The sequence below is a fragment of the Dioscorea cayenensis genome, chromosome 9 (genome assembly GCF_009730915.1).
Source record: "Dioscorea cayenensis subsp. rotundata cultivar TDr96_F1 chromosome 9, TDr96_F1_v2_PseudoChromosome.rev07_lg8_w22 25.fasta, whole genome shotgun sequence".
NCBI lineage: Eukaryota > Viridiplantae > Streptophyta > Magnoliopsida > Dioscoreales > Dioscoreaceae > Dioscorea > Dioscorea cayenensis.
The window spans coordinates 28,767,041-28,781,814 of NC_052479.1; the positions used below are offsets into that span (position 1 = coordinate 28,767,041).

At 33.0% G+C, this 14,774-nt stretch overlaps 1 protein-coding gene across 3 annotated transcripts; it reads left to right on the top strand.

The window, feature by feature from the left end:
* Positions 1–3,978: 3,978 nt before the first annotated feature.
* Positions 3,979–13,382, top strand: LOC120269189 (hydroxyproline O-galactosyltransferase HPGT2-like). Of its 3 annotated transcripts, none has more exons than XR_005539096.1 (13): positions 3,979–4,171; positions 4,263–4,326; positions 4,406–4,455; positions 4,730–4,908; positions 5,460–5,520; positions 5,662–5,734; positions 7,175–7,298; positions 7,407–7,494; positions 8,060–8,110; positions 8,277–8,348; positions 8,763–8,875; positions 9,015–9,148; positions 13,144–13,382. XR_005539096.1 is itself a non-coding variant. In XM_039276521.1 (12 exons), the coding sequence occupies exons 1-12, from the start codon at positions 4,020–4,022 to the stop codon at positions 9,035–9,037; spliced, it is 1,050 nt and encodes a 349-aa protein (XP_039132455.1). In that variant the 5' UTR covers positions 3,979–4,019; the 3' UTR covers positions 9,038–9,347. The 3 variants fall into 3 exon arrangements, 1 of the variants encoding a protein (XP_039132455.1); XR_005539097.1 differs by lacking the exon at positions 13,144–13,382 and adding an exon at positions 12,268–12,638; XM_039276521.1 differs by lacking the exon at positions 13,144–13,382 and having other exon boundaries at positions 9,015–9,347.
* The last annotated feature ends 1,392 nt before the right edge of the window (positions 13,383–14,774 follow it).

Below are 14,774 nucleotides of genomic sequence, written 5' to 3' on the forward strand. Positions count from 1 at the left end.
CATGGATATAAGAGAGAAGAAGGAAGAGAGATGTATAAACAAAGAGGGACTTCTTTATTGCATTGGTGATGAGAGGGATACAAAGGATGAGACTAGGATGGATGTGGGTGAGTATGCATGCCCACTTCTTACAAACCAAGGGGTCTTATATAGGCTCCAAGACTTAACCCTTAAGTCATGCTATTCATGACAAGACACATACCAAACTATCATGTAGTAGACATGACATATACCAAACTTACTTATTCCTAATAAGACACTTACCAAACCCACTTATTACAAGCATGTCATTCAACAGTAAAACTACTGTTGCTACAGTTGCAAACTCAACTACCCTAAACCCTAAGCTCTAAATCCTAAGCCCTAAATGTGATTTCCAATGAAATCAAATCTTAACCATTCATCTTATATTGCCTCAAACTCAAACTATTTCTTCTTGATGATGAAATTCTAGCCCTCCAATCCTATCTCTTGATGATCAGATCCAAACCATTCACCATGTTGCCTCAAAACAGATCACACATATGCTCCTCATCTTCATTTCTCAAACCATACCATATTACATCCTTAACCCTTCATTATATTTGCCATACTGGGTAAACAAACCTCACTGAAAACCCTTCATAATGAGATATATATCTTAAGACAGCAACGAAGCTTTGCAATGTAGTGATGAGGCATATGCAGCAAGATATAAATAAACCAAAAGCAGCCAAATCAAGACTCAAAATATAAAAGAGTTAAGATTTGAAAATTCATATAAATTGACAATTGAACTCAGCAGTCTTAAGACATCAAAAGTCAAAGACCCAAGAGTTTCACAAGTCAAGACTTGAAGGAAGCTTTACAAGCATAAAAGTCGAAGCTTATGAAAAGTCAAAATCAAGTTTATGATTCATCGACATAGAGAATTCATAACTTGAAATTCAAATTAAATTCAAGATGCAAATCAAATCCAAAATGCAAAATGTCCAAACACAAGTTCAAACACAAGTCCACAAGTCAAGATGATTTCAAATTCCTTGTATTTTTTATGAGTCTATGAATTCATATTTATTGAAATGAATGTAATTGATTGCCACAACTTGTTTCTTTGTTCACACTTATTTCTTAATCGGAGATTCTTGCGACAATATCCAGGGTAATTAACATTAAGGGATTGTCGTTAATGGAAATCATGAACCCATAATCTCTTAAAGTCATAAAAAATTAAAATCTGGTTTGTGATCCATTATTTTTAACCGGTCTAATCCTTATTAAAGGCCGGGTGAGAAAAAAAGAGCCCACAGCACACTTGCAGTGCGGCATCGGTACGACAGTACACCTAAAAGCAAGTAAGAAGTGGGTCGGCAACTGTATTATGTAGAGACTGAAGGAACAACTATTATATCGAGCCATCGACATACAAAAAGACATCATGCGGGAACACGGCGTGCGATTACTATATAAGTGTGCATGGATGAGTAGGGAGGTCACTCGGTCAACCATTCACGGTAGTGAGGTGAGCAGCTATAATTTGTTGTTGTGGTTTCTTTATGCTGCCTAGCCATGGCTTTCCTTCCCAATACAATAGTTCTTGTGTGGTTTCTACACAATAGAATAGTGCCTGTATGGTTTCTACACAATAACATATTGTTTTCTACACAATAGAAACCACACAAGACTCAAAATTGGGAAAAATAAAAACAAGATTCATTTGGTGCATTAAGTATCAAGGAGTGGTAATCCATAGCACAAGCGAAATTTTTGCATAGAATTCCATTGCATAAATTCAATTTTTCAATTCTTTTTTTATTCATTAACTCGATAAATTAACATGGATTTTGTTAAAAAGAATGCCACAATATTGTTTTTGTACATGAAGAATGTTGCTGCTTTTTAGAAAATTATTACCCTTACTAGTTTGCTATAGGGATTTAATGGCAATATTTTCTCCAAGATTTACAAAACTTAACAAAATACTTTCCCAACAAATCAAAAGGATTTTTCCAAGAAAATGTTAGAAAGTTTATTGCAAGAAAATCAGCGAAGAGAAAGAAAAACATATTAAAAACTATCACAAATATGAGTTTATTAAGATGTAAATAAACCTTTTCACAAGCGATACATCGTTTCACAATTCACATTCTTTCTCAAGAGACACATTTTATTTTAGAGTTATTCAAAAAACACATTTAGGTGTAACTATTTATGTGACATTTTTTTCTCTCAAGAAACACAATTAGCTTAGGGTGCAACTATTCATATGACACAATTTTTTTCTTTCTTTTTCAATATGGGTTTGCATTTCATATTTATATTATCACTAACTATGATATATAACATATTATCTATCAACCAATAATGCGAGACCATTCACATAATTCTTCCTCAATTTCAAGCCTCTTTCATCTGTTTAAGAGACTTTTTTCCACTTTCTAAAGGATAATGGCCAACGAAGCCTAAAAAGCAGCAAATGAGGTATCAAAAATTGTCGGATTATAGTAAAAGAATGTTTCAATAGTAATTTTGTGGCATAACATTATCTAAAATCAATATTGTTTTCTTATAACTTTTATTTTGATTTTGCTTATATTTGTTAGGAATTAATTGTCTTTGAGTCAATGTTTTAGCATTTGTGACATATAACATGTGGTTTTTATTGGCCACCATTTGGGAAATTACTTGCCACACAACCCACACCACATTGAGAAATATTTAATAAGTATGCAATTTAATTTTATTTGAAATTTAAAGTTATTAGCTTGCTTGAAATGGTTTCATTGTTTGTTTATTGCCAAATAAAACATTTCCACAAACAAATATGTTTTTCTTAAGTGCATGTTAGAGATACAATCAATTTTTTATTTACTTAATGAAGCATGTAATTAAGCATCAATATATCAAGATATAATTCTCTAGATAGTTCCTTTATTTTTTCAAACATGCCTTTTTAGTCCCTTAGTTTAAATTATAATCATTTAGTCCCTCAACTACTCTAAACCCTAAACCCTAAATCCTAAATTCTATGCCCTAAACCCTAAACTGGAAATCATGATTTTAGATTTTTGAAGTATAAATTTTGTAGTATTTGGGTTTAAGATTTTAAATATAGTTTTATGATTTTTTTTTTTAAATTTTAAAGAATTTAAAGATTTCTAAGGTTTAAATTTGTAGTTTATATGAAAAAATAATAGCATGGATGAGGATGAGGATGTGGATGATAAGTTACACATCCACGTCATTCTGGAAACTTATTCAGTAATTCTATTCGGTAAAAATAGCATGACTCGATTAAAATATTTTTAATTTCACGGTGGTATTTAGATTAAAGTTTATAACACATTTTAATTTTAATTTTATATCTATCCAATAATACTATTAGGTCTATTGTCATCCAGTGCTATGTGTAAGATTTGTTTGTCTAACTAAAAAAACAGATTTGAATTTCAATTTATTCAGTGTGAGAGAGCATAAGTATTACATAATTTGCTTTAGTTGTGTGTGCCACTTGACAAGTAGCTTATTCATATTTGTCTAAAATAAAAAATTATAAGAAAAAATTATAGCATTCAATGGTTTTATGGGGATGTGTTATAAAAATACTCATTTACATATTAATAAATTATGTACTATTCTCTTAACTAAACAAAACAAATTGGACAAGATATAAAGAAGATTTTTATAAAATTTCAAAAATTTAAATAAAAAATTATTTAATAATCAATTTTGAACAAAAAAAAATTATTACCTATAAATATTTATTATTATTTATTTTTAAAAAATAAAAATTCAATGCTAAAAAATATTCAATTTTCATTATCATCAATTAAGTGAACTTTTAGTTAATTCAATTAAATTTTTTCCAAACCCAAATTTTTTTTAAAAAAAAGAGTATGTAATTCAGTGATTTTACAGGGGCGTGGTTACAAAACGGACTCAGTTTTTGGTTACGTGTCGGGACCATGATTGGTTGAATGTTTTCTATTGAACGTTAGCTTTGTCTTGTTCGGAGACCTTCAGCTCGGAGATCGGGAACAATGGAAACCCTCGCGAGTGCCATGAAGAATGATCGCCGTTCTCGATCTCACACGAGGCTCTTCTCCTACTCCTCTTCGTCTTCGCAATCGAGCAAAGGCCCTCTTGTCCTTGGATTCATCTCCTGCCTTGCTTGGCTTTACGTCGCTGGCCGGTCTCGCCTTTTGATCTCGATCTATTTCTTGGGTTTTTGCTTTTTTGTATGGATCTCGTGTTTTTTATTGATTTTTGGTGGATTTTTTTAGGTTATGGCAAGATGCTGGGAATCGGATGTTGTTATCGAGTCTTCTCCGGGAGAATTCGGGCAATGTGAGTTGTGGATTTGGGATTGGTTTCTTGTTCTGTGATTTGTGAGTTTGAATTTGATTTTGATCTTAAATGTTTGTAGAGGCCGAGGGTGCTGACGGTGGAGGACAAGCTGATGAATCTGGGATGCAAGTAGTTCTCTTTATTTATTTTTTCCCATTGTTTTTAGTCTTATATTCTTTGTATTTTGATTATTTTTATCCATTAATATGTTTCATTTTTAAGTTTGTAGCTTTGAATCACGCATATACTGCATAGAATCAATTCCTTTAACTGTTTTCCTTGAATCTTAGAATGTACTATAAGTTGAACTTATTTGTAGTTAGGTTTTCAGTTATAAACAGACTCTCTTTGTGTAAGCTAATGTTTAGGTTAAATTTTGTGAATGTTGGGGTTTTGTATGTAGGGAGATTGGGAGGAGGATTGTGGAAGCTGAAATGGAACTGACATTGGCAAAGAGTCTTGGTTTCTTGAGGCAAAATCGGTCATCTTCTGACCAGAAGTTTCTTGCAGTTATTGGAGTTTATACCGGGTTTGGGAGTCATCTTAAAAGGAATGTTTTCAGGGGCTCATGGATGCCTAGAGGTTTGTTCACATTATACTGATCTTGGAGTTTTATTATTGAAAAATAAATGTTTCTATCTTCAATGATTCATACACAAACCAAAGGATATCAAATTTTAAGGTTCAAGCTTTGGTTTTGGATTCTATAAACCAATGAAGTCGTTGTTTTTAAAATTTTTTACAGGTTCAATGATTATCTTATACTTATACTTTCAAAATTCCAGTGACTAAATTAATTGGTCTGTATAGTCTTAAATACTTGAGGATTTCTCCAAGTTCAATTCTTGAAAGCATTGGAATTAAATCCCATTAATGCTTCACTATGTTGGAATCAGATTAGCTTTCTTGGCTTCGATCTTTCAATATAGCCCACATCTGACTAGGTCTTTTAAAGTGCCACTGATGACAGTAATGCTCTGTAATAAAGAATTTCAGTATCTTGGAAGTCATTTACTAGTTAAGATCTGCCATGGGGTATTCTTTAGATAGTTTCAAGTACTGTCAGATTTCTATTCCTGTTATTTATTTAGAATTGAATTTCTTATTGTTTGTAGCTCATGTTCACTGTATAGGTGATGCTATGAAGAAACTTGAGGAGAGGGGGATCATCATTCGTTTTGTTATTGGTCGAAGGTTTTTACAAAACTTTTGCATGTCTTTTGTCCTTCAACTTTATTATGGCATAGTAGAGCTATGATAAGTACGCCATATTTCAATTTATTTTTTATATCCATGTTGTTCTAATTGTAACATTTTGAATTATAAAATTTACAGTGCTAATCGAGGTGATAGTTTGGACCGCATTATTGACGAAGAAAATCGCCAGACCAAAGATTTCTTGATTCTTGTAAGTTACCAAAAAAAAAAGTTTATTGAACTGAGCAAAGATTTGCTTGGCAATGTTGGAAAGGATATATTTGAAAATTGGGTTCATGTTTTCTGTGATACTTACGGCAGTCCGAGGCCTTCAGGCATTCTCTTGCTTTGCTGTCTCACCATATATACACGCTTGTATATCTGTCATGCCTGGAATCTGCTCTTAAATAAAGTTATAATTGCCACAGGAAATCCAGTTCTGATCATATTGCAATTAATGTTAAAGTTGATAAGATTGTTGACTTTACATGGGATAAATTTTGTCGGAACGTGGCAATATGATGGATAGTAAATAAAACAAAAGGATTATATTTTTGACGGCATTTCTCTAAATTTAGTTTGTGATTAATGATTGTCTCTTTTTTGTCATTCGTGGAATTATATTTGAATGTTTTCATATTGCTCTGGTACTAGTTACATCAAGCATGTTATTCATTCAGATGATAAGGTTAAAAGGTAGAAGCCCATTATTAGTGAGGTTATAAATAATTCAAAAGATCTTCCCAATGGTTTTTGAAGCCATTTTTACAATCCAACCATCTCTATTGGAGATGTTGTGTGCTAGAGACTATGACCACTATTTGAATTCTGCTAGCTTACTGTATTTCATATTTCTAAAACTATTAGACTGCATATTAAACTACTTTGTTTCAGGACATGTAGCTACTCCTAAAAGTTTAGATGGATTTCTTTTGCTGGATAAATTTCAATATTGATTGAATCACAATTTGATGGGTCTGTTATGTATCACATGTTTCATATAGTTTTCAACCATTTTTACTTTTTAGTTTTTGTTGACATGGGATTTAAGTTGGGAATTGGGATTGATCTATTTCACTGTTACTTATGTTCATAAAGCTCCTTTTCTTTTTCAAATTCATATTGCTTTTGTATACCTCAACTAGTCTCTCATGCTAGTTTCTTTGACCTTTTACTCCTTGAGTGAAGTAATTGACTGCTGTTCGCAATGCCTACATTTGTATTAATGAATTGTTTCCTGGTATAACTCTCTTTGTTAGCCTGTAGGAAACATGCATAAAATGATCTCATTTTAAGCGAAAGAACTTCTGAAGCATGAGGGATGTGAACTTCAAATTTCATACCAAAGTAAACACGACCCCTTCGCATGATTCATAACGTGAGATGTCTTGAAGCATCTCAAAATATCATTTACATTACATTCACTGATACTGACACGAATTGTATTAACTTCAGTATAGCACATTATTTGTAGATTAGTTCAAAAGCTTATTTTGACTAGAAATCGAGCATATTTATCTGCTGAAGCTTATTAGAAACCTACAATTCTATGGCAACTTGGTCTTACAATGTTTTAGTTATATAATCCATTACATCATTCATGTTACTGGTTAAATCTTTTTGTTTTATTTCTTAATATTTTTGCTTGCAGGAGAGTCACGAAGAAGCCCAAGAAGAATTGCCTAAAAAAGCAAAATTCTTCTTTAGCACAGCGTTTGATACATGGGATGCTGAATTCTATGTTAAAGTTGATGACAATATTAACCTGGACCTGGGTAAGGAATTTGCTGTTTGCTTTTCTGTTTTAGTCGAGATTAAAAACATGAGGAACTTTTGCTTGTCAGGGTCAAAACCAGTTCATAAAATTCTTTTGGCTTAACCAGATGGATTAATCGAGATTCTTGAAAGCCACCGTGGTGGCCATGGCACTTATATGGGCTGTATGAAGTCTGGTGCTGTTATAACTGAAGAGTAAATACTTACTCCTTTTCAGTAAGATCTAATTTTTGCTGCATTTTTTCCCCCTCTATCATGATCTAACAAGATCACTAATTCCATCTGTTGATTTCTTCTCATGGAATTGAACATAAATTGTTAAGCAGTATTTATAACTTTCTTGAAGAGGTATAAGCACCTATTTCCAGTTGCTTTTGACACTGGTGTTTTATTATGACCAATTCACAAGCTTCACCTTTAATAAGCTCCTTCACCATAGAGAAATTTGTTTCTAAGAATGTGCCTTATATGAGTCTTGAATTAGTGAAAAGAGAATTTGGAATGGAATGTTTGAAATTAAAAGCAGCTTTTTCTTCTGACTTTACTACCATTTTCGGTTATTGTCCTCTAAGGACAAAAATGTAACATTTCTCTTGGATGGGATTTATGTGTCAATGGCACCTTGAGGGTGTGACTATTATAATGAAAATTTCTGTTTGAAATAATTGATATTAGCTGAGGATGAAACTTCTTCATGAAGGAGTGACATTTGTGTTGTGATCCGGACTTGTTTTCTCATTAGTTTGGTTTTTCCTTTCAGGGGAAAACAGTGGTATGAACCTGATTGGTGGAAATTTGGGGATTCAAAGTCGTGAGTATCTTAAACACTATCTTACTCTTATTTACAAGATTTTGTTACCTAAATAAGAAAAGAAAGAAAACCACCGCCTGTATTTTGTGCAATTTCAAAATTTTCTTCCCAAGTACTTCTTGTTGATGCGATTTCATACTTAAGTGCTTGCAAATTTTGCTTGCAGTTACTTTCGCCATGCTTCTGGCTCTTTATTTATTCTGTCAAGAAGCTTGGCTCAATACATCAACATAAACAGGTTAGTGTTGAGCTTTTATATAGAAAATTTTGATGTCATATTTTCATATTTGTTGAAATTGTCCTTTAAAATCATCAGAGTAACTCCCCTTTTAGATGCATTACAGGCTTTGCAATCAAACTACCTTGGCCTCTTCATCTTGTATACATTTAAACTCTGGTTGACGTAACAATCCACATAGCAATTGCTTTATTATTTAAGTAATTTGCAAAGTTGCTTTCCATGTGTATTAATGAAAGCATCCCACATAAGCAAAGGTATCCTTGATGTCTATATTCCTTTGATTACTGAACGAGCTTGTTCTCAAATTCAAGACTTCAAACACAAGAATTGGTTTCAATTTTAGGCACCTATTGCATAACTTCATTCTTCCCCAGGATATTTAATTAATTGTATTCTGTTTTAAACATGTAGCGCATCTCTACAAGCATATGCGCATGATGACATCTCAGTAGGTTCATGGATGATGGGCCTTAATTCAACTTATGTTGATGATGATCGGCTCTGTTGTGGTAGCTCACGGCAAGGTAACTATTTCATGTGAAAAATACTTTCCGCGTTACATGTTATTGTCTAGGCTGCTCTAGTAAAGTTCAAAAACTCTAAATTGTCAATTCAGATCATGATCTCATTACTAATTTAGTTTCTGGCGTTGTCTTCTTCCAGAGAAAGTTTGTTCGGTGGCTTGACAAACGAACATTTAATTGTAACAATTTCTTTTACTCAACATCATCGATGAAATCTCTGGATGGCAATTCATTCTGGATTGATGATTTTCCAATGGTCTTCATGCTGCCTAGGTCTGTCCTCATCTACCTTTTAATTATAGATAATCTAGCTAACATAGAACTTGCAATATTACTTTCCATGTTCGAAGTAAATTTAACATGCAAACCACAAAGATTTACTATTTTCCAAAAATAAAAACTTTGATTATACAAAAATGTGGTTGTTTTTAGTTTTTGTCTTTATACATACGTGAAACATGTTGGCCGTTCATAGAGAAGTATATGCACTCTATGTATGATGTTTGACTTTCTTAGTCTTGTAGTGTTGTTTGATTAGCACTCAACTTCTAACTATAATCTCTTGATTTGTCTTCTCACTTCTTGTTTCACTGTAACTTGAATCATCTAACTAAAATTTTAATAACTTTTGGTAGGATATGCTTGCTTTCAACTAAAACGAGAGCGTGGAAAGAAAGAAAACAAAAAAGCCATGAGTTAAAAGGTGAATTTAAGAAAAAAAAAAGATTTAGAGAAAATAAGAAAATTGAGTGAAGTCGAGAATGAGATAGCGTAAGGGCAAAGATAAAAAGACAATGCGTTGATAATTTTCTTTGTGTTTTTCATTCCCTGCATCATTTTCCCTCTAGAAACTAACAAAACAAAAGACGGCATTTAATGATCAAAACTAGGGGTGGCAATAATCTGTCCGGACCCGCCGGCCCGGTTTTGTCCGGCCCGGAATAAAAAGGGTTTGGACATAAGGTTTTGCAAATCGCGGCCGGGGTCGAGACGTGCACTGGTTGTCCGGATTTAAATCCCGACGGGTCCGGACATGAAATTCGGACAACCGACTCTTTTAACCCCTAAAACTTTAAAAGCTCCCACAACCTAGCCCATTTGTTTTTAAGCGACATTCTTCTAAAAAAACTTTAAACATATATTGTTTTTTTCTATTAAGACTTAGATTTTTTTCTATAATTTGAGTTGAGTTTTTGGATTATTGATGTTTTTTTGCATTTAATGTGAATTAAATTATTTTTGTATAATTTAATATTTGAGCTAACTTAAAAATAAACTTTTATAGAATTCGGACAAATTTGGACATCCGGACAACCCGGTTTTAAAATAAACCGGGTTTGGACATGCCAAGTTTGTCCGGATTTAAAACTGGGCCGGGTCCGGACACAAGTTTTTCTATTTATATTAGTAGTTGTCCGGACCCGGTTTTGTCTGGACCCGAATTTTTGCCACCCCTAATCAAAACACAGTCATTGCTTTCAATCCAACTGTTCATGGCTTTTTGTGTAGACTGTGACAATGATAGAAGGTGATATATATATATATATCTAAGAGTGATGCGTGCCGTACGAGAACTTGGTTCTCAGGTTTGAGATTCGGTGGTGAGTTAGGGAAGAAAAAGGAGCAATAAAGGGGTTGGATAGGGGTGGTAATACTTTGTCCGAGCCCGCCGGCCTGGAATAAAAAGGGTTTGGACAAAAGTTTTGTTAATCCGGGCCGGGTTTGGACAATGTTTGATTGTCCGAATTTAAATCCGGGCCGGGTTTGGACAATGTTTGATTGTCCGAATTTAAATCCGGGCCGAACAAATAAATTCGGATAACCGGGCTTTTATACTTCTAAAATTTTAAAAGCCCAAAAACATAAGCCCAATTATTTTAAGCTCAATCTTCCAAAAACTTAAAACTTATATTTTTTTTAATTAAGACTTGGAATTTTGTATGATTTGATTTGGATTGTTGGATTTTTTTTTTTTTCATTTAATGTAAATTAAATCATTTTTTATAGTTTAATATTTGAGTGAAGTTAAATGTAGTTTATAGGATTCGGACAAAATTCGGACATTCGGATAACCCGGTTTTAAAAAAACCGGGTCTGGACAAGTTGGGTTTGTCCGGATTTAATTCCGGGCCTGGTTCTGGCATAAATTTATTTATTTATAGTAGTAGGTGTCCAGACCCGGTTTTGTCCGGACTTGGATTTTTGCCACCCCTAGGGCTGGGCAAGAGACAAGAGAGAAGAAGAGACAAGGGGCAGAGAAAAGGAAGGAATGAGAGAAGAGAATGAAGGGGGACAAAGGTTGAGAAAATGATTCGTTTCCCTTTCCATTCATTCCATCATAATATATATACATCATTAGCACTGACACTGGTAACACTCCTAATAATTCCATAGTAACCATTTCGATGGCCTGGATCTTCTCCAGAACCTGAAAGGGCTATAGAATCACCGGGATAGCTTCTGCGAGTTGTGCGACTGACTGTCTATGTGCCGCGATTGTTGTTTGACTGTAAGTGATCCTAAATGGACTTCAAGTGTAGCATCACTAGCACAATATTCAGTGGGTTCCATCACCCCGGTGAGGTGTAGTGAATGCATAAACAGGAAGTCAACCAAATTATCCATATTCAGAGAGTTCATTATAGGATAATTAGTAGTAATTTCATTAACTGGGTGATTAGGGTTATGAGTGTAGCGATTGTCTTGGTTGTTGGATGGGTGAATGGCACGTGTTGCCGTTGGAGTGGTTGTTATGGGATTATTAGGTTGTTGAATATGTGAGTGGCACGTGTGGCCATTGGAGTGGCTATCAGACTTGGGATTGGCTTGTGTTGCCAGTGTTAATGCTAATGATGTGTATATATTACTACCTAAATCACCCAGCTAATGAAATTACTATTAGTCATCACATAATGAAGTCCCTGAGTTTGGATAATTTGGTTGATCTCCTGACTCATGCCTTCATTGTGCCTCACCGGGGCGATAGAACCTTCGCCGGAGAGAGAGATTGGTAAAATATGATGGATATATATAGTGTTGTAGGTTAGAAAGAGATGATTGGCGAGTCATGCTGATATTATTTGATTGATAGATATGTTGATTATTGTTTTTGCCAAGAAAAATTTTATTTTTTAAACTTCAGGTCACATTCACATGAGCGCTTATAAATTATACAATTAGAGCCTTTTGTCCAATTTTCTATGCAGTTTACCTAGATTAGATGAAAGTAAAATCATCTTAAAAAAAAGTGATCAAGAATTGTCTATTATTATAATGCTAGTGCAAAGTACAAGATTTATTTATTTATTTTTGTTTTATTTTTTTGGGTCTCTCTCTTTCTCTCTCATATATCACTTTCAGGTATGACAAAGAGTACTCCCCACTCATTTCAGGTATAATCAAATTTTAGAGGAAGAGAGTGAAAGATAGAGCTGGTTTTGAGTAGTTAGTAGTTAGTTTGTGGCTAGAAGTAATAGGTGATATGCAACCACATAATCAAGAAGAGGACTTGGACTTTGAATGTGATGGCCAATCTTCCCAACTTGTCTATTTTATAATAGGAATCTATTCTCTTTTCCATATCTTATATTGTCCATGAACCTTGAGTAGATGGATATTTGGATGTATCTCACCTTCTAAACATGGGGTGATGCTTCTCCATCTCACCCTTCATCATCATCATCATCATCATCATCATCATCATCATCCCTTTTCTCCTCTCTTCTTTCTGTTATGGATAAGCCTTATCTTTTTCGTCACGTATTCACCTTTAATTATTTTATTTACATTCAATTTTTGCAAAATAAAAACTATATATGTAGAGGGGTTTTTTCTTGGTTTGGCTTAGACTTTGCATGATTTCTTTGTGATTGCATGCAGTTCTTGTATGTCAGGTTTCTTGCTTAGAGTTTCAATGGTTCTTACTTCTTTGGCAACTGCATGGAAACTCTCTCTTATTGTGTTCTGAAGGTTGGATTTTTTTTTTTTAACACATGGACATAACTCAGTGATTCATACATCATCATCATTATTATTATTTTGACATGGACAGTATGTTTTGTGGTTATTTATAATTTTTTAGATGAAACATAATGACTAATGATGTTAGTTAAATTTTTTTCCAAAGACTTTTTTTGATTTAAATTAAAAAAAAATCTAGCTTTTGAGTTTCAACTCTATAGAAGGAAATATCCTTTTTTGTCTTTTCACTTCAAACGAAAACTTTGTCTCTTAGCTTTTTCTCCTCCTTTTGGTTCCTCCATTTGCAGATAAGTTTTACTTCTTTTAGTGAAGGTTGTGATATTGAAGATTTCAGGCAGTTTTCTGCACAGATGGGGGCTTTCAGGGAGCTATTTGCAAAAACTGTTTTTATATATATATATATATATATATATATTTACTTATATTCTTGAAAGAACGTTAATATTTGTGTGTATACTAAAAAGAAATAAATCATTTGATGGTTGATATTTTCCCTGGGAATAGACAAATGGTGCTATGGACTTATAGGAGGAAGCAATTATCCATTTTTATGAGGAATATTTTCAAAATTTCCAAGTTTATAATTTTTAAAATCATGTATTTCTCTAATTTATAATTAAAATTGCATTTTGATTATTTTATTCTCTCAATTCCAATTCCAATCGAATAGCAAATGCAAATCTATCGACATCTGCATCATTTAGTTTTTGAGTGTTTATTTTTGCTTTTCATTTTTATAAATATTTACTTGTAAGGCCAATGATCTTTTGTTATTGGTATTGAATTATGAAACGTGCACTTTGCTTTGCATAAAAAAAAAATAAAAATAAAAAATAAAAATTAATTGTTAGATTTTATATTTTTAGATGCGTTTATTTTAAAAAACACTTTTTTTCATGTTTCTACTTATTATTTTTGAAGTGCTGGTGCTAGTAAATTTAAGCAATTTCATGTTTGGATGCCGGACCACTTTTACATTTACGTGTTGCATCCCTTTGGCGTATGCATCCCATCTGGAAGTACTTTATGAATTATTAGTTGATAACAAAAGAGAATTATTGCTAAAGGTGTTTTTGGTCCAGTGGTATTTCAATCCTTTGACTCAGTCAAGATGAGATGTGAGTTTGACCCCTGCTTTCACAAGTTTTCACTAAAGATGTGTTTTATTGTTGGTAGAACTAGGCTCTCTAGGAAGAGTGCTTCTTCACATACGCACCTCCATGATTACAGGATTGGTCAAGTCCAGTGTAAAAACTATTCAATCCAATCTTGGAAACTTGGAAGCTTATAAAAAAAAAAATTTACTTTTTAATTAAATAAAACAATCAAACAGTTAAATGACCGCAAAATCTCATTAACTATATAAAGTAAAACTTCAAAAATAAGTTGTTATGAGAAATCGAACTTTGTCAAATGTAACAGTACAATTAAAAAAGTTACATGGCATTAAAATTTGAAAGAATGTCACTATTTTGGTGACAATTTTAATACAGGGTGTAAAAGACTTTAAATGTGTATTTTGTGAGTTGAGTGACTCAAACTCTAGTCTCATTATAACCCATTTTTAAGGGTTTTTGATAACAAATAATTTTTGCCGAGTCTTTATCCTTTTTATTATAAGCTTGATATATTGTTTTTGGGTAATTCTGCCATTCTTATTAATTTTATATTGGTATGTTACTATCTATGTGTTATTTGTAAAGGTAAATAATTACTTAGAAGTATTTATAGGGTTTGGGGTTAATAAAAAAATTATTTATTTTGATGATGCTATAGTATGTGGCCTCTAGGACGGCATTCTCCTATTGTCGGTCTTTTGAGGGCATGCTCTCTAGAGACGCGTCTCTAGATTTAAAATGTTAAATTTTAAAAATGTTTTATAGTACTATTAGATATAACGGTTAGGGTCATTACACAG